At 37.0% G+C, this 25,901-nt stretch overlaps 1 protein-coding gene across 5 annotated transcripts in view; it reads right to left on the reverse strand.

Moving 5' to 3' along the window:
• Positions 1-22,196, reverse strand: part of LOC144255674 (uncharacterized) — a 43,680-nt gene extending 21,484 nt beyond the window's left edge. The window contains exons 1-6 of one of the 5 annotated variants that reach the window (XR_013343868.1): positions 21,933-22,196; positions 15,945-16,091; positions 9,675-9,790; positions 7,241-7,419; positions 3,713-3,837; positions 3,318-3,596 (exon numbers count right to left, since the gene is read on the reverse strand). Coding sequence is in view for 1 of the 5 variants with exons in the window: in XM_077800367.1 (XP_077656493.1) it covers positions 12,534-14,097 (1,564 nt within the window). In the remaining 4 variants the exon portion in view is untranslated. Of the gene's footprint in view, positions 1-3,317; positions 3,597-3,712; positions 3,884-7,240; positions 7,420-9,674; positions 9,791-12,533; positions 14,134-15,944; positions 16,092-21,932 lie in introns of those variants that run through there. The other 4 variants (XR_013343871.1, XR_013343870.1, XR_013343869.1 and 1 more) reach the window with 4 other exon arrangements.
• Between the last annotated feature and the right edge of the window lie 3,705 nt (positions 22,197-25,901).

Here is a 25,901-nt window from a genome sequence, read left to right on the forward strand (position 1 = left end):
TGAAAGATGCTGTTAGGTAACAAAAAGCTCTGTATGTGAGATCCCTCATTCTTTGTTAACAGCTGCATGTTATTCCAGTATGTAAAGCTGCTGCTGTTTATTCAACCAGTCTCCTAAGTATGGTTACTTCAGTTCTTTCTAATATGTTGTAATGATAAATAATGCATTAATCTCCAGGATATACAAAGAACTAAAAAAAAAAAAACTCAACATCAGAAAAATAATCCAATCAATAAATGGGCTAAAGAACTGAACACTCTACAGAAGAAATAGGAATGATCAACAAATATATAAAAAAATGTTCAACATCTCTAGAAATTAGAGAAATGCAAATTAAAACTACACTGAGATTCCATCTTACTCCAGTCAGAATGGCAATTATCAAGAGTATAAGCAACAATAAGTTGTTGGTGAGGATATGGAGAAAAAGGTACACTCATAACATTGCTGGTGGAACTGCAAATTGGTGCACCCACTCTGGAAAGCAGTATGGAGATTCCTCAGAAAACTTGGAATGGAACCATCATTTGACTCAGTTATCTCACTCCTTAATATATACCCAAAGGACTTTAAATCAGCATACTACAGTGACACAGTCACATCACTGTTTATAGTAGCTCAACTCAAAATAGCTAAGCTATGGAATCAACCTAGGTGCCCTTCAACAGATGAATGGATAAAGAAAATGTAGTACAGGGCTGGAGATGTGGCTCAAGTGGTAGCACGCTTGCCTCAGCACCACATAAAAACAAAGATGTTGTGTCTGCCGAAAACTAAAAAAAATAAATAAATATTAAAATTCTAAAAAAAAAAAAAGAAAATGTAGTACATATACATAATGGAATGTTACTCAGCCATAAAGAAGAATGAAATTATGGCACTTGCCAGTAAATGGATAAAACTGGAGACTATCATGCTTAGTGAAATGAGCCAATTCCAAAAAACCAAAGGCCAAATGCTCTTTGACATGTGGATGCCAACATACAATAAGGGTTGGGGGGAGAGGGGAGGAAAGACTAGAAGTTCATTGGATTAGACAGAGGTGGATGAAGGGAAGGGAGGGAGGATGGGAACAGGAGACAGTAGAACGAATCCGCGTAACTTTCCTGTGTTCAAATGTGAATACATGAGCAGTAAAACTCCACACCATGTAAGAGTGGCATTCTAATTAGAATAAATTATCCTAATTAGAATGAGTTATACATTTGTATGTATGTCAAAATACACTCCACTATCATGTATATCTAAAAGGAACAAATAAAAATAAATAAATAATGCAATAATAGACAACCCTGTATCTGACTTTTTTGTATAATATTTTATTCTCTACATAGGTTTATCTTTGGGGTAAAGTATAAATGTTTATCTTGGTTTTATTGTTATAAATTCCCCATCTGGGGCTGGGGATGTGGTTCAAGCGGTATGGCGATCGCCTGGCATGTGTGCCGCCCGGGTTCGATCCTCAGCACCACATACAAACAAAGATGTGTCCGCTGAAAAAGTAGAAAATAAATATTGAAAAAAATCTCTCTCTCTCTCTCTCTCTCTCTCTCTCTCTCTCTCTCTCTCTCTCTCCCACTCTCTCTTTAAAAAAAAAAAAATCCCCATCTGGGGATTAGTTTTGTTATCTTTTGCCAAACTGAGAGGTGAGAAATAGAATCTAGTATAATGTTAATTATTATTTCTTTTATTACAAGAAAAGCTTAAAATATTTTAATATGGGCTAGGTTAACAATATCTTATTTTTTGAATTGTCTATTCAAAGATTTTGTTCATTTTTATTGAATTTTTGTCCTCCCCCCCCACACACTCATTTTCCTGGTCTTTATATACTTGGGGGATATTAGCCTTTTTCTGTGATGTATTTTGTGGTACTAGGGATCAAACCCATGAGTCCTTTACCACTAAAATCCCACACCTCCCTCCATTTTGGTACTGGGGATTGAACTGAATGACATCAGCAGGTTTTTAAATTTTGGGGGCTGGGGTTGTGGCTCAGTGGTAGAGTGCTCACCTCACAGTTGTGAGACCCTGAGTTTGATCCTCAGCACCACATAATGCCGCAGTCTGGCTGGGCACAAAATAACCGAGCCGCCACAAAGCCTTGTAGGTACAAACAGCAACTCTTTATTCCCGAACTCTCACCAGCACTCTACACACACTTCCTGGGAATACTCTCCCTCCACCGGGCTCTGCGACCCAATTCTCTGGGAACCCCGAGAAAACTCAACGGGAACTCCAAAGTAGTGGGCACCCGAGGCAGCAGGAGCTGCCCTATTCCCAGCAGGATCTGCCCTAATCCTGGAGCTGCCCTATTCCCTGGAGCAGGGTCACCTTTCAACCATTCCCTCTAGCAAAATGCCAGGTGTCATTCCAACTAAACTGTGGCTCTCAACAACATAAAAATAAATAAACAAAATAAAGACATTGTGCCCATGGGAATTTTTTTTTTTTTTTTTTTTTTTTTTTTGTGACAGGGTCTCCCTAATTTGCTGAGTCTTGCCAATTTGATGAGGCTGGCCTAGAACTTGTGATCCTCCTGCCTAAGCCTTCTGAGTAACTGGAATTACATACGTGCCTCACCCCGCCTGGCTCTGTGATATCTTTTGAAAACATTTTCCCCCACTTTCTCACTTATCTTCTGACTGTAGGATTTTTTTGGTCATGCGTACATATTTTTTATTATTTTCTTTTATTATATTTGAATTGTGATGCACTCTGTTACATTGAGAACTTTCCTGAGTGGTCCACCATTTGGAGAATCATATAATTGAAAAACCAGCCTCTACCTCAGAGCAAAGCCTGTCCAAGGAAGGGACATGACCTTTGTCCTTGGAAAGACCCACAGAGCACTCCTAGGCACATTCCCACCCTGCTAAGTTGTTTATCTACAAATAACAGGAGAGATCTGCTGCGCCAGGTGTCCCTGACTCAGTCAGGTTAGGTGGAGGTCCATAGCAACCCCCTAGCAACCACCAATCAGCATGAGACAGGGAGATACCTGGGATGCCAGATGACCCTCCCAGTAATTTATGGTGGTTGATAACATGTTGGGAAACCATGTAGTTCAGCATGTACACCCCTCTTGGCTCAAAACAATCAGTTCAAATGAATACCCTTTTTGTACTGACCAATCACCCCTACCCAACTTGTTCCCGCCAGTGAAAGTGCTAATCATGTTTTAGAGTTGTTATTTGATTTTCCCGCGGTGTGTGATGATTTGCTAAGAGATGCTATTGTTAACGCTGTTGGCAAGTGACCAGTCCTTGCTTCCCCGATGTTGAAGAGTAACACCAAAGAAGCACACCGAGGCAAGGTCAGAGTAGAAATTGGAAGTTTATTAAAGGACAGCAGAAAAGACTTCTCCCGGAGGAAGAAGGGGACCCAAGAGGTGGGATCCGTGGAAGTGCGGTTGTTTCCCCTTCTTATAGGTTTGGTGATGTAATGTAGGTTGGAAGGCCCGAGGGGTGGGACACAGGTGGGCCAAAGAAGTAATCTGGGGGCTGGGGATGTGGCTCAAGTGGTAGCGCGCTCGCCTGGCGTGCGTGCGGCCCCTCAGCACCACATACCAACAAAGATGTAGTGTCCGCCGAGAACTAAAAAATAAATATTAAAAATCTCTCTCTCTCTCTCCTCTCTCACTCTCTCAAAAAAAAAAAAAAAAAAAAAAGGAATCACAATGTAATAATTTGAAGAGGTGTAACTGGTTTACCTGAGAAGCAATATGGTGTGATGGAAAGCTTTTCGGAAAGACAGGTTTGAATTCAAACTGCAACTCTTTTTGCAAATAATGCAACACAGGACAAGTTACTTGATGTTTCTGAACTTCAGTTTATCCTTTTATAAAAACAAGTTACTTCATGTTTCTGAACTTCAGTTTATCCTTTTATAAAAACAATATCTAGTTAAAAATAACTACAAAGTGCCAGTTACATTGTACGTAAGCAACTGGCATCTATTGCTATTAGTCTTTCTGCTCCTAATACATACCAAAAAAGAAAAAAGAAAAAAAATCAGTGGAAAGGGGTTAGAGTCCTTTTAAAAATACTTGGAAGGCTAGGTTTGTAGCTCAGTGAGCACTTGCCTCATGTGTGTGAGGCACTGGGTTCAATACTCAGCACCACATTAAAAAATAAATAAATAAAATAAAGATACTGTGTCCATCTACAACTAAAAAAAATTAAAAAAAAACACTTTGAAAGTCAGACATAGTGGCTCACATCTATAATCCCAGCGATTTGGTAGGCTGAGGCAGGAAGATCTCAAGTTCATGGCCACCTAGGCAACTTAGTGAGACTCTGTCTCAAAATAAGAAACAAAAAGGACTGGGGATATATCTCAATGGAAAAGCACCCCTGGGTTCAATCCCCAGTAGCAAATAAATAAATAAAAACACTTTGAAACAAAGATCCATAGTTCTTTGTCTGAAACCTTTGAGGCCAGATGTATTTCAGAATTATTTTCAACTTAAGTACTGCAATGTAACACATATTCCATAGCATCATATGACCTATGCCAACAGCTTATATTCAAATATGTTATTACAACCTCACATCAATTCAGTTCAAATTTTTGCTGCCCTATTAACCAAGGTCAAAACATATTTTGCCACCGAGTTAAACACTTCTGGGCAACTAGCACTGTGCTAAGTGCTTTGCATTGGTAAATATTTTGTTGAAAAGTTTAACATGACTCTATTGCAAAGTCTTTAGATTTAACTTCTAGTTCATAAGAAATGCACAGTAGCAAAAAACAAGTTAAACAACAATGATGAAACACTAAGACAAATACAGAATGTGGGGCATTTTCCAAAACAACTGGCCTGATATTTCCAAACAGTTAATGTCATGGAGAAAAAAAATGGAACATTTTTAGACTAAAAAGTGGAATTTTTTATGATGACACTAAAAGTGCCATCATAAAATGAACTTCATATGGGAGGGTAGGGGAGGGAAGGGGGAATAGGAAGGACAGCAGAATAAAATAGACATAGTATTGCTGTATGTATATACGTGACTGTATGATCAATGTGATTCTGCAACCTATATACTCAGAATAATGAGAAATTATACCCCATTTGATTCAAAGGTAGGATATGTCAAGATCATTGTACTGTCATGCGTAACTAATTAAAACAAATTTAAAAAAAGAATCTGGAAAAAATTATGTCATTTAAATGAAAATGGATGGATCTTGACACCTATGTTAATAAGCAAAATAAACCAAACTCAGAAGACCAAAAAAAAAAAAAAATGAACTTCATAGCAAAAGACCCAAAGAAAGTTACTTCAAGGATTTCATGCATCAGCAAAATAAATAAATATTTCAAAGTTCTACTTAAAATTTAGAAATCAGAACCTAGAATAAAAATTCAGGATTAGTAAAAATTTAAAAAGATTTAAATTTTACTTTAAGAGTAAGATATTTATTTCCTATTTTCAACAGTGTAAGCCAGTGGTAGAACTGTCTAGCCCACGTCTAATTTTTGTATAGCCTAGGAACTAAGAATCTTTTACATTTTTAAGGGGCTACATGATTTTACTCTTGGCCTGAAAAGACAAAAACATTTACAATCTAGTTCTTTAAGAAAGAGTTTGCTGGTAACTTATAGACTATGGCGTTCTATTCTTAAAATAGTACACTTATATGCATATATCATACATATACTATTTTTCCCCAAATTTAATTTTATTCTTATACCACTAATATTTGGAATCATACTTTTTTAAACTAAAATGTCTAAATTACCAAGCAAGGTTAGCATTGGCAACTATCCAGTGCGTATAATTTTAATTTCATGGTAAAAGGAACAGATGTTTTTTGTGTTGTTGTTTTATAAGTCTATTTCCATTGTGGGCTCCAATTCCCAATGCTCTTTTCTTTGGAATTTAAAATTCAATTGAAGTACTAAAGCAATTAAAGAATAAAAGACCTACTAAGACATTTAGTCTAAAGCCCTACTGAATAAGCTGGCTATAACTTTATCTCTTTTTAATTATTAAAGGCACACAAAGGAATTCTGGGATTTCCAGGGGGACTACAAAACAAATTTTTAGTTTGACATGCATTACTAGCTGTTCCTGTTAATAACAAAGAAATTAAAAGCAATACTGCAAATACAATATAACCTCAAGCAAAGTAAACTATCACATGGGAGACCTAGGTACTCCTGAAAACAGTACTTAGCTAATCAAAAAAAGAAAAAAATTAAACTTAAAAGCAAAATAAATGGATTTGTGAGTCTGTCTGTATAGTTCTGGGGATGGAACACAAGGGTACTCTATAACTGAGCTACACCCTGAGCACTTTTAATTTTTCATATATATAAGGTTTTTTTAAAAATATTTTTTTTTTAGTTGTCGAAGGACCTTTATTTTATTCATTTATTTATTTATATGCACTTCTGAGAATTAAACCTAGTGCCACCCACATTCCAGGCAAGTGCTCTACCACTGAGCCACAACCCCAGACCATATAGTTTTTATTTTGAGATAGGGTCTTGCTAAGTTGCTGAGCTTGGACTTGAACTGTGGTCCTTCCACCCCAGTCTCCCAAGTCACTGGCATTACAGGCATCTGTCGCCATGCCCAGTTAAGATATTGAAAATTTTTTAAAAAGGTAGTATATTTATACAATGGAATACTAATAAGTAATAAAATGGACAAGCTATTGATACCTAAAATATAGATGAAATCTCAAACATTATGCTGAGTGAAAAAACCTTACATAACCTATTACTGAGTAATCTAATTTGTATGAAATTTTAGAAAAGGCAAAATCAACCTATGGTGGAAAACATTATACTAGTGCTTACCCAGGAAGGATATGCTGGAAATTTCTGGGATAATGGTAATGATAGGGCTATATAGGTTATATGGGTGTATGCATTTGTTGAACTTAACAAATGAATACTTAAGACCTATGTATTTCATCATATAAAAATCTTACATTAATAAATATTGAACTATAGTCAATTAAACACAGGCTCAAGTACACTGATGTCTATGATTTAAAACACACTAAAAAGAATTAATGAACAGAAGGACGGGAAGATGGATAAATCCATAATACAGACAAATTGCTATATGATTGAAGTTGCTCATAACAAAATTATGGGGCTGCAGCTAGAAACTGAAACCATCACATTGTGAGAGTTGGGTTTTCACAGCTGTAATTATAACAAAACTTTAAAAAAGAAAACTTAGTCTGAGAAGCACATGCCAAGATGCCTATCACTCACCTTCTGTATGCCCACTGACTGGCGAATATTCAGTTTTCTTTTTCTCTGAAAGGTATCCAAGTCCCACAGTTGTGCTGTATCAGAAGAAGTGGTGATGGCATATCTCCCTGATGCATGCACAGAGATTGAAAATACTGATGATTCGTGTCCTCTCATCCAGCTAACTAGCTCCTTGGTGACTATGGTAAAAATAAAATTGTTGCACAAGTGAAGCACTATACATTCTACATGTTCACCTATACATACTACTGTACGTAAACACTATGCATGAACTGATTTAACTGATAACTACATATTACATAAGGCACCTCCACCAATATCCATGAAAAGGGAAGCCCGCATGGCTGGCTGATAAAGTGTACCACGGGACATGTTAGTAACGTGTCTGATGGAAGTATCAGAGGATGAGGCCTACAAAGAGTTTGAGAATAGCCTCAAATGTGACACTGAGTCTGGGAATTCTCTTGTGGGTAATAGTTTTATGTAGAAGAGTAGCATATATATGGTCCATATTTTACAAAGAATACTTTGAGCACATATGGAGTATGTACTGGAAGAAGGGAAGATATTGAACAAGACTCCTTTATGTGTTGCTATAAAAATCCAGGCAGGAGATGAGGTAAACTAAGAAAGGATAATGGAAAAATGAAATAAATTCAAAAGCTATGAAGGTGAAATATCAAAGGACTTAGTGATCAAATTAATGTATTGAGATAAAGGAGGAATTATGACTCCAGTGGTTCTAGTTATGGAAGAAGATACTGATACTATTATGTAAGAAAAACATGAAGAAGAACAGATTTTGCAGCATGGGAAAGAGAAAAGTTTGATTTTAAAAACTGATTTTGAGGTGTGTGTATTTGTGTAAGCAGAGAAACTCCATGGTAAGGAAAACACCAAAAACTATCCATGATAATTATCACTAAGTAGTAAAAGTATAATAATTTTTATTTTATCCTCACACTTCTCTGTAATGTTTCCAAATTTTCTACAGGGGGCAAGCTTTACTTTTATGACCCGAATCCTTCCTCCATAAAGATGGAACTGAGAATAGTCAGAAAGCAAGACAACAACATGGAAACATTCAAACTGGGTCAAAACTGAAGATACAGGAACAAATTTCTTAGGAAAACAGTTGTGGCTTCCAAACACCAATGGAAAGTCTGGTATTAGTTAATGACTAATTTTTCACTGGTCTTCAGTAAGATGAAAAAAGGATAATACTGTACGTTTTTCATAAAGCTAATGTTAAAGTATTATTCTTTAATGTCCCTTGCTTTATTAAATGAAATTATGTTTTTTCAATCTCAATTAGCAAAATTAAAAATTGATACATTAAGTGGTTCAGCTACTTAGAGAGGTCCTAAGCAACTTAGTGAGACCCTGTCTTAAAGTAAAAAAAAAAAATTTAAAAGGGCTGAAGATATAGCTCAGTGGTAAAGCACCTCTGGATTCCATCTCCAGTAACCCCTCCAATATGTATATGTATATGTATACATATTACAGTAAAATTATAATTTTTATTTTATCCTCATACTTTTCTGTTGTTTCCAAATTTTCTACAGTGAATATGCTTTTTCATATTATATATATACACACATATATATTATATATATATAACATAAATAGTATATATAATACATTTTATATATGTATATATTATATATAATGTGGTATAAAACATACCGGTAATTAGACATATATTTTTTTTTTCTTTTTAATATATACCTATAGAATAAGGAGTTTTTCCTCCAAAGAGAAGTCTGGTTTTTGTTTAGGCTCCTAGGAGGTAATTTCCCAACCCATTGTTCATGGTGGTCCCTCAGGCAACATAAAAATGGTTTATGTTAAGAAGAGAACTCAGTGGGGCCTGACTGCACAGAAAGACCAGTCACATCATTAGAAGGTCTATGAGTCTAGCCTCTTGGGAGGGCAGGAGCACTAGAAATTTATTCTACCACATGGGCGATATTTCAATCAATCATGCCTTTATAGTGATAAAACCTGACACCAGGCTTGGTGAACTTCCGGGGTTAGCAACATTGGTGCTGACTGCTACAGGTCAGTGCTGGGAGGGTAACGTGTCCCTGAGGACAAAGGAAGCTTCCCTTTTAGAAGATTCCCAGATTATATTATACCCCTCCTTCCTTTGGCTGGCTCTAATTTTTGCTACGTTATGACTATAATCACAAGTATAATGCTTTTCTAAATTCTGTGAGTTGTTCTAATGAATCACTGAATCTGAAGGTAGTTGGGGAACCATGAGTTGGGAAGCAGCCTATGTGAAGTGAAGAGGGTCCTGGGTCTGTTCCCTACTCTCACCCCACAGCTTGCCACTGTGTCTGAAGTGAAGGCAGTCTTATGGGTTAATTCTTTGCAGTTCTTCAGTCTATGATTTGCTCTGGTTCAAAACTCAAAGAAGAGGACTTCTTACCTATATCAAAGCATTTAACAGAATAATCAGCCAATGCCACAAGGAATTCAGATTTCCTATGAAGATTAAAGGCCAGAGCCGTGCAAGCTTGTGTTGTTCGCTGAACAAGATTAAACCTATGAAGAGATCACTTAGTTAGAATCAGAAATTCTATATATAAATCCAAAAATTTTATGCTGGAGGAGTCTTTAGAAATGAGGAAAATGAGGCCCAGAAAAATAAGCCATTTTGATAGACAAAAAGTAGGTTATGAAAAGTGCTACGTGTCATATTAAAGAGTTTGAATTTCACTTACACAAAATGGGAAGCCACCATTAGTTAGTTTTTTAAATTTTTATTTTAGTTGGAGATGGACACAATACCTTTATTTTATTTATTTACTTATTTATTTATTTTTTGAGAGAGAGAGAGAGAGAGAGAATTTTAATATCTATTTTTTAGTTTCTTCGGTGGACACAACATTGTTGTTTGTATGTGGTGCCGAGATCGAACCCCGGCAGCACGCATGGCAGGCGAGCGCGCTACCGCTTGAGCCACATCCCCAGCCCCTATTTTATTTATTTTTATGTGGTGCTGAAGATTGAATCCAGTGCCTCTTGCGTGCTAGGTAAGCGCACTACCCCTGAGCCACAACCCCAGCACCCACCATTAGTTTTTAGCAAAGCAAAATCAGGATCAGGCATGTCTTTTAGGAAGATGTTCCTGGCAGCAATGGCAAATGAATGGAGGGAGGGGCAAGGAAGAAAAGGAATTCATTAAGAAAAGGAGCTCAGTGGTAAAGCACCTCTGGATTCAATCAAAGAATACTGGTTATATTAACTTTCATCATTTGTTGTTGTTTTCCTTCAGTACTAGGGATTAAACCCAGGGGTGCTCTACCACTGAGCTACATCCTCTGCCATTTTTATTTTATCTTTTTTACTATGATGTCTGTCATTTAACAACAGGATGCAATACATGAGTGTTAACACATAAACAAATATTCAGTTATAAAGACATATTGCATACATAAGGTAAATATAGGTTAAAAAAATGCACTGTAAACCTGGCATGATGGTCCATGCTTGTAATCCAAGCAAACTGGGAAGCTGAGTAACTTCAGAAATTTAAATTCAGCCTCAGCAACTTAGTGTGGTTTCAAGCAACTTAGCAAGACAGTCTCAAAATTTGAAAAAGTGGAGAGAGGGCTTAGGAATGTGGCTTAGTGTATAAAAATACCTAAACTTAAACTGAAATACAAAAAAAATATAAAGTTTAAAATATTACACTTGAGTGTTAAACATCAAAAATAGATTTCATATAATTCTTTTCTCAGTATTCAAAAGTGAAAATAGTAATTTTTGATTTAGAAAAACAATTATATTCTTTGAAAGATGAGGTTTCTTTACTATGCATATATGATATTTATGACTGATATTTCTACAAAATAACTTGATAATGCTTAATAAATTTAAAGACAACTACTTGTTTTCTAAACTTAAATGAGTTAAGTATTTTATTGATACTCATATACATCCAGGTGTAATATATAGATAATAACTTTACTATACTCTCACATTTATTATAAATGTTTCATTGTTATATGAGGCATACATTTTGAACAAAATCTGTTCAATATTTACTACTAGTATGAGTTTTCAGAAGTTTAATGAATTTAAAACTTAAATACATTTTGGATATATTATTTAACTTTTTAGGGTTTCTGGGCACAATGAATTCTCCAAAAATAAGCAGTGTTTAAGAAACATGTAGCTACAATTTTTTTTTCCATTTGTATTTTCTCTAACCAGTATGCATCCACAGGTGCTGAGTATTGCTGAATAAATTTTGGAGGCATTGTCACATTGTCAATTTTCACATTTCAAAATTTTCTCTATGCTATGGTTATCGTGGTGAGGATTAAATGTTGTCCCTTTCTTAGAGTAATGGTACAATGGTCTTGTTTGTAGAGCTTCTCTCCAGGGTGTTTTCTCTGATGTCTAGTAATATATGATATATAATTAAAATGTTTCTACATTCTCTACATTTAGATGTCTTCTTTCCAGGATAAGTAGCCTAGTGGTGAAAAGAATTGATTTCTTATTAAAAGCTTTGCTGCATTGTTTCAATTTGTAGGGGTCCTTTTCTGTATAAATTCTGTTGTTAATAAGGTTTAGTCTTTCTTTTTTAATGTTTATTTTTTAGTTGTAGTTGGACACAATACCTTTATTTCACTTATTTATTTTTATGTGGTGCTGAGGATCGAACCCAGGATCTCAAACATGCAAGGCTAGCACTCTACCACGGAACTACAACCCCAGCCCCAAGGTTTAGTCTTTCTTTAAAAGTATTATTACTTTATTCACATTTCACATTCACCAGGATGTCTTCTGCTGTGGTGAATAAAGTTTTATTTTTTATTAGAACTTTTCCACATTATTCACTTTTGTAGGGTTATTCTCCAGTGTGAGTTCTGTTGTGGTGAATAAGGCCTGTTTTATTGCTAAAAGCTTTGCCACATTCCTTATATTTGTAAGGCTTCTCTCCAGCGTAAATTCTTCTGTGGCAAATAAGGTGTAATATTTGAATAAAAACTTTGTCACATACTTTTCATTTGTGAGGCTTCTCTCCAGTGTGAGTTCAGATGTGGCAAATAAGGTGTGATTTTTGACTGAATGCTTTGCTGGATTCTTTACATTTGTAAGGCTTCTCTTTAGTGTGAGTTCTACTGTGGCAAATAAAGCCTGTTTTTTGAGTAAAAGCTTTGCCACATTCTTTACATTTGTAGGGCTTCTCTCCAGTGAGTTCTGCTGTGGTGAAGAACGTCTATTTTTTGAACAAAAGCTTTGCCACAATCTTTACATTTGTAGGGCTTCTAACCAGTGTGAGTTCTCCTGTGGCAAGTAAGGTCTGATTTTCGACCAAAAGCCTTGCCACATTCTGTACATTTGTAGGGCTTCTCTCCAGTGTGAGTTCTGCTGTGGCAAGTAAGGTGTGATTTTCGACCAAAAGCTTTGTCACATTCTGTACATTTGTAGGGCTTCTCTCCAGTGTGAGTTCTGATGTGGCAAGTAAGGTCTGATTTTCGACCAAAAGCTTTGCCACATTCTGTACATTTGTAGGGTTTCTCTCCAGTGTGAGTTCTGATGTGGCAAATAAGGTCTGATTTTAGACAAAAAGCTTTGCCACAATCTTTACATTTATAGGGCTTCTCTCCAGTGTGAGTTCTGCTATGGTAAATAAGGTTTGATTTTTTACCAAAAGCTTTGCCACAATCTTTACATTTGTACGGTTTCTCTCCAGTGTGAGTTCTGATGTGGCAAATTAGGGATGATGTTTTACCAAAAGCTTTGCCACATTCTGTACATTTGTAGGGCTTCTCTCCAGTGTGAGTTCTGATGTGGCAAATAAGCTCTGATTTTCGACCAAAAGCTTTGCCACAATCTTTACATTTGTAGGGCTTCTCTCCAGTGTGAGTTATCCTGTGGGAAATAAGGTTTGATTTTTTACCAAAAGCTTTGCCACAATCTTTACATTTGTAGGGCTTCTCTCCAGTGTGAGTTCTCATGTGGTGAATAAGGTCTGATTTTTGACACAAAGCTTTTCCACATTCTTTACATTTGTAGGGCATCTCTCCAATGTGATTTCTCCTGTGGCGAATAAGGTTTGATGTGTCACGAAAAGCTTTGCCACATTCTGTACATTTGTAGGGCTTCTCTCCAGTGTGAGTTCTGATGTGGCAAATCAGGGATGATTTTTGACCGAAAGCTTTGCCGCATTCTGTACATTTGTAGGGCTTCTCTCCAGTGTGAGTTCTGCTGTGGCAAATTAGGAGTGATTTTTGACGAAAAGCTTTGCCACAATCTTTACATTTGTAGGACTTCTCTCCAGTGTGAGTTATCCTGTGGCAAATAAGGTTTGATTTTTTACCAAAAGCTTTGCCACAATCTTTACATTTGTAGGGCTTCTCTCCATTGTGGGTTCCTCTGTGGTAAATAAGACCTTTTTTTTTACTAAAAGCTTTGCGACATTCTTTATATTTGTAGGGCTTCTCTCCAGTATAAATTCTCTGGTGATGAACAAGGCCTGATTTTTTATATGATTCCTGGTGTTCACTCTCAGTTGTATTTTTCCATGTTTTCTTTTGTGGTAAATAGTCAAGATCACAACTTCCATATTTTGCACTTATCACTTCATGTAATATATGTTGTATTCCCTTTTCTAGTGAATATTCTTGGATATGATTAGGATTCATGGCCAGGAAGGCCAAGTTTCTATAGTTCTCTAGCATCACATCTCTATATAAATTTTTCTGAGCAGGCTGAAGGCATTCCCACTCCTCTTCAGTAAAATCAATGGCTATATCCATAAATGTTAACAGTTCCATTTCCTGGCTCTCAGGGTTCTCAGCGTTCTCCCTGTGGCTTGTTTTCAGATTCTGCATAGCACAGACACCTGGGCTCCGGATCAGGACAGAAGCCTACAAAAAGATTTTAAAAAATGCCATTTTTATGTTTAGACAGGGTCTCACTAAGTTGCTAAGGCTGGCCTTGAACTTGTGATCCTCCTGTTTCAGCCTCCTGAGTTGTTGGTATTATAGCTGTGTGCCACTCTGCCTGACAACTTCAATCATTTGATTAAGGTAGTGTCTACTATGCCTCTTTACTGTAAAATCATTATTTTTTCTTCTGTAATTAATAATAATTTGGGGGGGAGGCACTTTATGACTACACAATATCTAATTCCTCATTAAATTGTTACAGGAATTTGTGGATTTTTATCTTAATGGATTATCATCCATTATTATTTATTTAATCATTTTTGTTCACTATTATTTTGACATTCAAATTATGTCCAATTTGACTAGAGGGAGCTCCTACAAGCTGGCATCGATGTCCTACTTATACAGTCCCATCATTCTTTGAAAAATTTCCTCTTTCTGGCAATATATGTTATACGCTCATCCTGTATTTCCCTGCCCCAGTTCTGAAACTGTCCATTTCTTCAAGGCTCCCTGATTTCTTTTGGTAAACAATGGTGTTTAGAAAACAAAAAATAGGTTGGGTATAGTGGCACACACCTGTAACCCCAGAGACTCAGGAGGCTGAGGCAGAAGGATCACAAGTTTTAGGCCGGCCAAGGTAACTCAGCAAGGCCTTCAGCAACAGAGTGGGACTCTGTCTCAAAATAAAAAACAAAAAAAGATGAGGATGTGGCTCAGTGGTAAAGTGCCTTGGGGTTCAATCCCTGGTACCAAAAAGCAAAATAAGAAATAGGCAGTAGGGTACATTCATTGTTACCAGTGTGATGGTGTTCCCAGGACCTCTGAGTGGCCAAAGCTCAGGAATATATGCACATAAAATTTACTGATTCTTACACATATACTCTATTTCTTCCTATCTCGCTCTCTCTCCCCTCCCCCGGCTCCATATACACACATATATATTTATATCTATACCCAAACCAGGGGTTCACACTCATATTTCCAACTCTAATACCACAAGGTTCATCCTAGTTTTCTCCCCTTCCCATATTTATAAGTTCCTTTTCCAACAGTGAGAAAGCTGGCTCCCATACCTCCAATATATTTACTTACTGATCAAATCCCTACATATTAACCACTTGCCATCACTGCCCCATTTCACCCTCAGATTTCCTCTGATTTGGGCTACAGCTCTCCACTACTCACTCTGATATGGAAACCCACCTTAATCAATCCTTTCTAACTGCTTCTGGACTAAACTGTTCTATAAGGAAAGAGAAAAATTAAGAAGAAAAAGAGTACATTTTTAAAAAATATTTATTTATTTTTTAGTTGTAGTTGCCCACAATACCTTTACTTATATGTGGTGCTGAGGATAGAGCCCAGGACCTCGCCTATGCTAGGCGAGCACTTTACCACTGACCATGACCCCAGCCCAGAGTACAGATTTTTAATGCTTTAAATTTTCACATCTAGTTCATAATAATAATAAGGTACAAAGGAAATCATGTTCTTTCTAAGTTGACTATTGGAGTACCAGAAATTAGCTGACAAACTGGTAGTAACAAAAACTTAACTTTAAAAAGAATAAGCTACTAGAGATATTGTTAAAACCAAAGCTGTAAATCTCTAAAAAAAAATTGAACAGTATCTATCCTTTCCTACTGTCTCCTCTCAGTACTTACAAATAAGGTACCTAAAATGTAGTAGAATAATGCTTTCTGAACCAATAATGAATGGAAGTTGCTAAAATAGTGAGTGAATTAATAACTTGTTAAATAAGGTAGATGTCAAAAACATCTGCTTACCTGTTTGACTGCAAGTCAAAAACATAGATATTTCCTTGATGGTCCCCAGCAATTAAGCAATCGCCTGAGCCATCAAAAGCCACATTCAGAAATCTTAAAGTTTTTGGATGATAATCAGAAGTGTTATGAATGATGTTCACTATAATTCTGTCAAAACAAAAAAACAATATTAAATTCTACACCAAATATTATCTGACATATCAAAAAGATTTATAGTATATATTATATTATATATAAAATGTAATATATATATATATGTACAAACTGAAGTTTTTTTGCCTACCTACTCTTCTCCTGTTGCAATTCCTTCTCTCCCCTAGAACCAATCTTACAATTTTTTTTTTCTTTTTTTGGTACCAGTGACTGACCCCAGAGGTGCTTAACCACTGAGCCACATCCCAGCCCTTTTTATTTTTTGAGACAGGGTCTCACTGAGCTGCTTAGGGCCTTGCTAAGATGCTAAGGCTGACTTTGAACTTGCTAAGATGCCTCAGCCTCCCAAGCTGCCAGGATTACAGGTGTGTGCCACTTGGCTACTTAAAAGTGATTTTTGAAAAGAATTCAGAAAATTATTCAATATCAAAGTAGTTACTATGCATTTATTCATCAAACACTTGAAAACTTACTCTATGACAGACACTGAATAAGCCAGGAATTAAGAATATCTGATAACATGACTCCTGTTATCATGGAACTGAGTTTAGTAGTAAAAACAGGCATTTAAAAAATACATATAAACAGTATTTATAAGTTATGATAATATGACAGACAATAGGATATATTTTTTGTTGTTTTTGTAACAGAAAACGGTCCAAAGTGAATTAAACGTACATGAGTTCTATTTTCACTTCTAATAGATCTACCATAATACCTAAGCAGGTGTGTTCCCAAAGGATATGGATCACTGCTACTTCATTACTACATCTCAGCACCTGGCGCTGAATACCTGGCCCACAATACACAACAAGCGCCCAATATATGCCTGCTGAGGCAACTGGGGGCAAAGCTCAGTGGCACTGAGTGGGGTTTGGGGAAAATAACTGCTAAATGAATGAAGGCTTAAGACATTCTTTTAAAACCCACATTAATCAGACTCTTAGTCCAAAGATTAAATTTATTTTTTTAAAAGTATACTATAAAGGGGCTGGGGATGTGACTCAAGCGGTATCGCGCTCGCCTGGCATGCGTGTGGCCCGGGTTCGATCCTCAGCACCACATACAAACAAAGATGTTGTGTCCGCCAAATACTAAAAAAAAGAAACATTAAAATTCTCTCTCTCTCTCTCTCTCTCTCTCTCTCTCTCTCTCTCTCTTCCTCTCCCGCTCTCTCACTCTTTCTTTAAAAAAAAAAGTATACTATAAAAATATACAAAATGCTTAAGAGGTTATTGAAAAACATTTTAACCTTAGATTTTAAACAGATGATATATGCATACATGTAAACACAATTAAAAGAAAAAAATGGAAGAAAAGGAAAAACCTATATATAGGAAAAAAGGATGAACACATCCAAATAATAGCAGTCATTTGCAGGTAACAGAAGTATGAATGATTTCCCTCTTCTTTCTATTTTCCTATATTTTATACATATTAGTTAGTGATCACATGCTATGTTCATGGACAAACCTTATTAAGAATGTACAGCTATATTATCTAAAGTTACTATTTTTTGAAAGGGGGATTCTGTATAATACATCTGCTGAAAGAAAGCCATTTATAAAACTTCCATCATGAAATAACTCAAGACAATATATGTGTGCAAATTCTGATCCTGAAGACCAAAACAAACACATTCTTTACTGCAACAATAATTTTTAATCATGTAATTTTATTTTTACAAAATTTTTAATTTTAATTAGAAATATCTATCTTCATAAACCTCATTAAAGTATACTAAATTGAATTATGTGAAAATATTTTCTTCATGTTTATCTAAACACCAGCTTTTAAAACACATTAGAAGCAACAACAAAATTCTTTTTTTTTTTTTTTTGGTAATAGCTATAAAGCAAGAAAAATGACTTTTATGATCTTGAACCTTTACTTAGTTATACGTTTTATCCCCTGTTGAGATCACAGTAGTCTTTACAACAAAAATCAATCTTTTTTTTTTTTTAAGAGAGAGTGAGGAGAGAGAGAGAGAGAGAGAGAGAGAGAATTTTAATATTTTATTTCTTAGTTCTCGGCAGACACAACATCTTTGTTGGTATGTGGTGCTGAGGATCGAACCCGGGCCGCACGCATGCCAGGCGATCTCGCTACCGCTTGAGCCACATCCCCAGCCCCAACAAAAATCAATCTTTTTAACACAACTTTAAATGAGCTGAAGTCTAGTCTATTTTGGAGCCATTCTAACATGGAGTAAGGTGGGAGGCAGAGCCTTACCTCAGGTAAGACATAGCTCTTCACAAATAACACAATACAATATTACATCTGAAACATGAATCAAAGAAAGGCTAAGAGAGCTTTTTAAACTTTCTTTGTGTGGAAAAAGTGGCAGAATGCTTCCATGTTTTACAATGTCACCTTTAAACAGATCAGGCACTCCTTATTACCTTCCAAAAATACATTTAAATTCCTGTTTCAGTGTAAAGAGCAACACAAAGTTGTATATATAACTGACAATAGGTTACTTTATCCAGTTATAAAACATCAAATGACATGAATAAATACCGATCAAATTTTTTATTTCTATGCAAATCTGAGGCTTTTGCTACAGATAATTTTGGTTTAAAGAACACCAACTTGTCAAAGTAACTAAGTTTAACTTTTGAAGTACAATTTAGAATACATATTGTACGGTAACAATAATCACAGGTCTGCATGGGTGAACAAAAAAAAAATATCAAAGGATAGCCTTAAATCTCTTATACACTTAGGAAACAGTGTTAATGATCAGAAATTGACTTAGACAAAGCAAACAGATATAAGACAGGTCTTCAAATGATAGTGTGGCCCTTCTATGTCAGATACATTGTATAAAAGAGAGCACTTATTATTTATCTTGCTAGTAAACTTACATAAACTTTCATTTTATATACTTTTTCTTAGCACTTAAACAAGGCTAAGACAGATATAGTTATCAAATGCATACATATACCTAGTTACATATATTTTGGGTATCAACCATTATTATAACCTAAATAACACTAGTTTGTTTTTACTTGTTACAAAGCAAACATTTAAGACTTTAAAACAGGTAAAAACCCTTTAAGATTTCCTTTTGCCAAGTAACAAAAACCTAACAAATACAAGAAAATTATCTCAATAGATAAGAGCAGGTCATTGTTTCAGACTTTGCTTCATATTAGTACATTAAAGTTCAAATAACTTTAACTGTGCTAATTATAGCCAATTTAATCACAAACACAAACTTTTTGAGATTTACCTTCTGTAATATATTTTAACATTCACAACTTTACATCCTTAGTTTTGTCCTCTTTCATCTTGGCCTCTAGCCCAAGAATATTACTTTGCCAGATAAAATACTTTCTCCTCCAGAAACATTTCTTTAACCTTCTAATTTTCTATACTAAAATATATTTCCATACCTATAACTTTCTTCTGTTTTTTTCTAGTCTGGGACCCTTTCTTAAATCTATATTATGAAACAGTCCTTATGAATATTATCTGTGCATTTAATTCACACAACAAATTTCTTCCCAGGAGAGGGATGGACAACCTAGCAAATACCAAAGAAAAACAAAAAACAAAACACTCAAACAAAAAATCCTGTGCCTTAATCTTTTTTCCCCCAGAGTCATTCAAGGGGTTGGAGTGCAGGATCTTTCTGAGACTGACCTTCTCCCTTATCATTATCACACTGCCATCAACTTTAAGTGAATTCCCCACTATCAACTGTATATAGAGACTCCTTTGGGGCCTTTTTAGATACTAGGTATATTGACATGCAATGAAAGAGGCCCTTTCTATCCTTTTCTTTAGGCTTCCTTAAAGATGCAACAGCAGACTTCTTACACTGCTTATTTTTGTATATTCCCCAAGGGATTAAAAACATAAAATTGTGTAGTAAAATAACTTCAAAATACTTCCTGACCATCAAAATTCAGAGAGAAGGAGCTGAGGCTGTGGCTCAGTGGTAGAGCACTGGGTAGAGCATGTGTGAGGCACTGGGTTCGATTCTCAGTACCACATATAAGTAAATAAATAAAATAAAGGTCTATACATCTAAAAAAAATATTTAAAAAAAACTTAGAGAGCAGACAACTTTCTCCTCCAGTCTTTTTTCTATAGCATTACATCTTCTGATGACAAAATTAAATGATCATTGTTCAAAATATGGGAAAAAAAAAACACCACAAATCCTACCATCTAAATGTAACTCAGGACTAATAGCACCATTTTGTCCCTGATTCTTCATTTAAATCATACACAAAAGCTACTCAGGAGGCTGAGGCAGGAGGATCTCAAGTACCAGGCCAGTTTGGGCAACTCAGCAATACTGTTTCAAAATAAAAATTTAAAAGAGCTGGGGACATAGCTCATTGGTTTAAGTGCCCCTAGGTTCAATTTTTCTTTCCTGGAAAGAAAAAAAAAATCACACATCACTATCCATTTTCAAGCAATTTCAATTGCTCATAGGTTGCCTGACAGTTTCCCAGTTCATGAACATAAGAACATCAAGTTTTTACTGAGCATCAAACTTATAAGACAACAGTGTCTAGTAAATCTGCCTGATTGGGCTTACAGTGATAACTGGTCTAAAATCACAGAAGGTGCACATCAACACTTCCTTCAGCTAAATGCCTCTACCTCCATACTCAGTGCTCTCTTCCTCTTTCAACTCCATAAACAATGGGTTTTAATAAACAACAACAACAAAAAAAGAAAACCATGTTTTGATGGAATAAACAACAAGGAGGTGTGAAAACCTTGCATGCATATCTACTTGGTAACAGCAAGAAAAAGAACAGGTGGATTGGCTCTAACTCTTGGAACACTTAGAAACTACCAGAGGCAGGGGTACTATTTATATAAACTCCAAAACTAGAAAGGAAAAACCTCTCCACTTTAAGCAAAATTTTTTATCCCACGGAGTGACCAGGACAGAGGAATTGATAAAAAGGATAGACAGCAACTGGAAACCAAACAAGTGGCTGCTCCAGCACTGTGCAGTGGACATACAAAGTAAGCCAGCGTGTTGATCTGCTGAGGAGCAACCAAAATCAACAAAAAACCTACTAGAATAAGAAACACTGAAACATGAACCCAAGCGTTACTGCAAAGTCTGCGACAATCCTAGGACATTTCCCTGACGCAAGAAGTAATGGGAACCCAAATGGTCCCACTTCCACTGAAGTCATGCAAGAGAGCTGGGCCCTCAAACAGCGCAGAAAACTGGGAAAAGAATGAAAAGTATCTCTGGCTGTACTAGAAGGCCCTCAGCATTATAGAAGCAACCCTCTGCCCCTCATGTACACATCTATACCTAAACTCCAGACGACTGTTAGTTTGTTTTGCTCCACTGCTCTCCTAGAGTGTTTAGAAGTGTACCTGGCACACAGCAGGTGCTCAACAAATAGCTAATGAATAGCTAATACATGCAATGATTTGAGGATGGATAAACTTCAATTTCTGTACTAAAGGGTACGTTCCCCTTCCCTCATCCCTCCTGGAGTTCTTTTCCAGCGGTGACAAATATTTACTGAGCACGCACTACATGCCAGAAGTGCCATCAGGACACTATGATAATTAAAGCGGGACAGCGCTGGCTCTCTCGTGAGCGGCGCAAATTCCCTTAGGTAAATCTGAGAACTTCCTGCTCCAGCTGCACGGTGGCCGGGACCAAATCCGGAAGGGTGTCAGAGAGGACCACTCCTCCTGAGGTCCCCCAACCCAGGGATTCTGGGCAGAATCAGGGTCAGGATCAGGGTCCGAACCCGAACCCCTGCCCGGCCCTCGTGTCCCTTCCCAAGACGGCTCCTCACACTCCCCTCCAGACACGGACCCGCGCCCTCCCGCCTTTACCCGTCCCGAGTGAGCGGCGATGGCTTGCGGTGCCATATCTTGCCGCTCTCCTTGTTGCCCAGCTCGGTGCTCTGCCGCCGCCGATCGGCTCAGTAACTGTCCCGGCACCTTCCCGGCAGGCTCCGCGCTCCCGGCCCGGGAAATTCGAGCGCCCGCCGCGGCGTTCCGGGTCCCCGTGGACCGTTCCAACCGCGTGTGGGACGCCCCTTTCTATTTACAACTAATCGGGAGGCGGATTCCTCCTAAACTCCACACAGGCTACCCCTCCAGACAATGGGATGGCCCAACGACCTTCTCGCGTAGGCTCCGCCCCCTACAGAGGTCGGTCCCCAGGACCCCAAAGCCTTCTGGGAATGGTAGTTTTCTGCAGATGAAGCGTGGGAATGCTTGTCTTTTGGGACCCTTGAGGGGGTTTTAGGCTGCCAACAGAGGCAAGGTCCCTCTCTTCCATTATAAACTGCATTTAGGGATTGTACAGAGATAAACGCATTGAGGATTGAAGAGTTTATTTCCTAGGACTTTGAGGCTCCAAAGCATCCTATAGATGAATAGTTTATTCTTCTTCACCTTTTCATCATCCGTATTATTTTTTCAATTCCACAATCTGACAAGAGGTTTCCATATGGTGATGTACAGTCCACCCCTGGCAGTCCCGCAAAGCAATGTCATCAACAGCCGGTTGTGTTAACGTCAGAGTTATTTTTTTTTTGTTTTGTTGTGTTAAGTTTTCTTAGCCCTTCTGTAGTGCATAATAGGTATGGGGTATTCTTTTATGTATTATACCAATATATTGACTCATTTAATTATCATACCAAACTTACAATTTAGGTAGCACTATTATCCCACTTTTATGTAGGTTTTCCTGAGGCTGTCCCAACAAATAACCACACACTTGCTGGTATAAATCAATAGAAATTTATTTTCTTAGAATTCTAGGCACCTTAAATCCAAAATCTCAGTTTCAGCAGCCTCTCCAAGAGGCTCTAGGCAAGGTTCCTCCCATGCCTATTTTAGCTTCATGTGGAGGCTCGCTTAGTTGGCTTGTGACCACATCACTCCATTGTCTGCTTCCATGGTCACATAGCTTTCTCTTCCAGGATATGCATCTTCTTTTCCGTCACCTTCAGCTTTTATCTATGTAAAAATAAAAGGAAAGTCATGATGAAAGCAACATTAAAAGAGCTTTTCAGCATGGTGCCTGGAGAAGCCATTAAGAGACAGGTCTGTGTATCTCTCATTGCTGGATCCCTGGGAACACAAACTATGGCTCACCGTCACACTTAACTGAGATATAACTGACACTTGGTAAATTTCATATATTTGGAATGTGCAGTTTTATAAGTTTTATCATAAGTCCCCCCCCAAAAAAAAATCACTAAAACAAGATAATGAAGACAGCCATCACCCCTGAAAATTTCCTCATATATCTGAGGGAGATATAGAAGGGCAGTCAGGGTAAAATGGGAAGTGAGGAGGTCAGGGTCAGGGCCAGAATAAAGGAGCACAGAGAGGGTCTTCTGACAAGGTCAATTTCCTGCTGACGAAAGTGCTTGTGTACACAAGCATGGGACCCAATCAGACAGACACTTCCATACTCATGCTCCTAAGCGGGGGATTCAATAGAAAAGAGATGAGTGGACAGAGGGGGTACCAATCACTAACAAGTGAGGAGCACATGGACATGGGAGGAGATAAAGAAAGATGGAAAGTCAAAAGACCATAAAAAGAAGAAGTCAAAAGTCCCCCAGAGACTCTGGACAAGTCTCTCTCAATCTCTGTCATTTTTTTGATAATCCTACTTCTTACTTGCTATCTCTGTGTCCTGTTCTTCAATTTTTTTTTTTTTTTTTTGCTGAACAGAGACAACAAACCCAGCACCTCTATAGACAGTAACATAGCTTTGTAACCTGTTTCTATTCCCACCCCTCCTATCCCACAAGCAACTGCTGATTTGTTATACATCTCTTAAATTAGTTAATATTTTCTAGAAATATATATGAGTTCATAAACCTTTCCTTCTCTGTCTCTCTCCTCTCTCCCTTTCTCTCTTCTCTCTGTGTCAATCTTCTGGCTTCATTCCTTCACTATGAACTTGAGATCATTATTTTGAGATTCATTTGTATTGTTGGGGTACTAATAGTTCATGTTTTTATTGCTGAGTAATATTTCATAGTACTGATATACCATAACTTGTTTATCATTCACCTACTGATGAACCTTGGAGTTGTTTCCTGTTTGGGGCTATTCCACATAAAGCTGCTATAAATATTTCTATGTAAGTCTTGGTATGAATATATGCTTTCATTTCTCTTGGGCAAATTACTAGAAGTGGAATAGTTGGGTCATGCATAGGCCTAGATTTAACATTTTAAGAAACTGTCAAATGAACTATAATGAACCTTTATCATTTGACCACTCTAGGAGTATAGTGGTATCTGTGCTGATTTTAATTTCCATTTCTGAACTGATAAATGATGTTCAGCATCTTTTCATGTGATTATTTGTCTTTTGATATGTTCTTGGTGAGACATCTGGTCGAGTCTTTTGCCTAATTTTTAATTGCGATGTTTGTTTCCTTATTATTGAGTTTTGAGGGTTCTATATATATCCTAGATACAAACCCTTCATCATACATGTGCTTTGTAAATATCTTTTCCCAGTCTGTGGCTTGTTTTTTTCCTTCTCTTAGCAGTGATTGTCAAAAAAATATATTTATCAACTGATCTTCATCAGTATTAATCTTTCTTTCCTTTTATGGATTGTGCTTTTGGGTGTCATATTTAAGACATCATTACCTAGATTAAGATCACAAAGATTTCCTCAACTGTTTTCTTATTTGGATGTATTTCAAACACATCCTTAGAGGGTTGGAAAGTTATACACAGAAGAGATTTTTAGTTGTTTCTTTGCAAAGTCCTCTATCCTTGCCGTCTCACCAACTATACTTTGACTGTGGAAGGATGCTTTCTTTTTTGTTGTGATAATATATAGTTGGGAGAGAGAGGTATTGCCAATTTGTTGAAGCTTAATTGACATTTTGATTGCCCAACATCTAAGCATCTTTTCTGTTTGGGAAAGTTCCAAGATATTTGGAAAGTAAAGAAAGACAGCTTATTCTCTTTCCCAATTCCTTGGCAACCGTTTCTATGCTTCCCCCAAAGCAAAGACCAGTCAAATGTTAGTAAGCAAATTAAGTAGTGCACTAACAAAAACTATTAAAATATAATTAAAGAATTCTACTGCAATCTCTCTGAGAACCTCAAAGAGGAAGTAATTAATAACCTTTCAGCAAACATCTTAAAATGCCCTTTCCCACCTTCTTCAGGCAGGCTGAACTGTTATGCCACAATAATTAAGAACTCAAATTCTCAATGGCCTAAAACAACTCCTTATATCTGGGTGTTGAGCTCATCTTAGTCTCTTGTGGATCCAGGCTAATGGAGTTGCCATTATTTCAGAGTTTTTTGTTTATATGCCAGGAGGAAAAAAAATGGTTTTAGAGAGTTTCACACAAGCAATGAAATGCTCTAGAACAGAAATGACATCATTACTTTTGCACTCACTACCAGAACTATGGCCCCATCTAAACACAAAGGGCAAGGAAATGCAATCCCACTAAATAAGTTATGTGCAGTTACATTAATGCTGTAAAAACAAAAAACAAGACAAAGCAAACAAACAAAAAAACAGCAAAAAAAAAAAAAAACCACCAAAACTCTGCAGCATTCAATGATAAACATTTATTACTCATGTATCTGGACCACCCAGCTGTCCCTCCTGATCTTGGCTGGTCTCACATGTCTGGGGGGCTTCTGATTGATAGTTTTATAATCTGGCCTCATTTAGGGAAACTGGGGCAACTTGACTCTGTCCCAAGTGTCTCTCACCTGGTGCCTCATCCTGGTGCAGGCTAGTCAAGGTGTGTTTTCATGGCAGTGACAATGGTGTGGATGAGCAAACAGGCACGCA

This window comes from Urocitellus parryii, chromosome 7 (assembly GCF_045843805.1).
Source record: "Urocitellus parryii isolate mUroPar1 chromosome 7, mUroPar1.hap1, whole genome shotgun sequence".
Taxonomy (NCBI): Eukaryota; Metazoa; Chordata; class Mammalia; order Rodentia; family Sciuridae; genus Urocitellus; species Urocitellus parryii.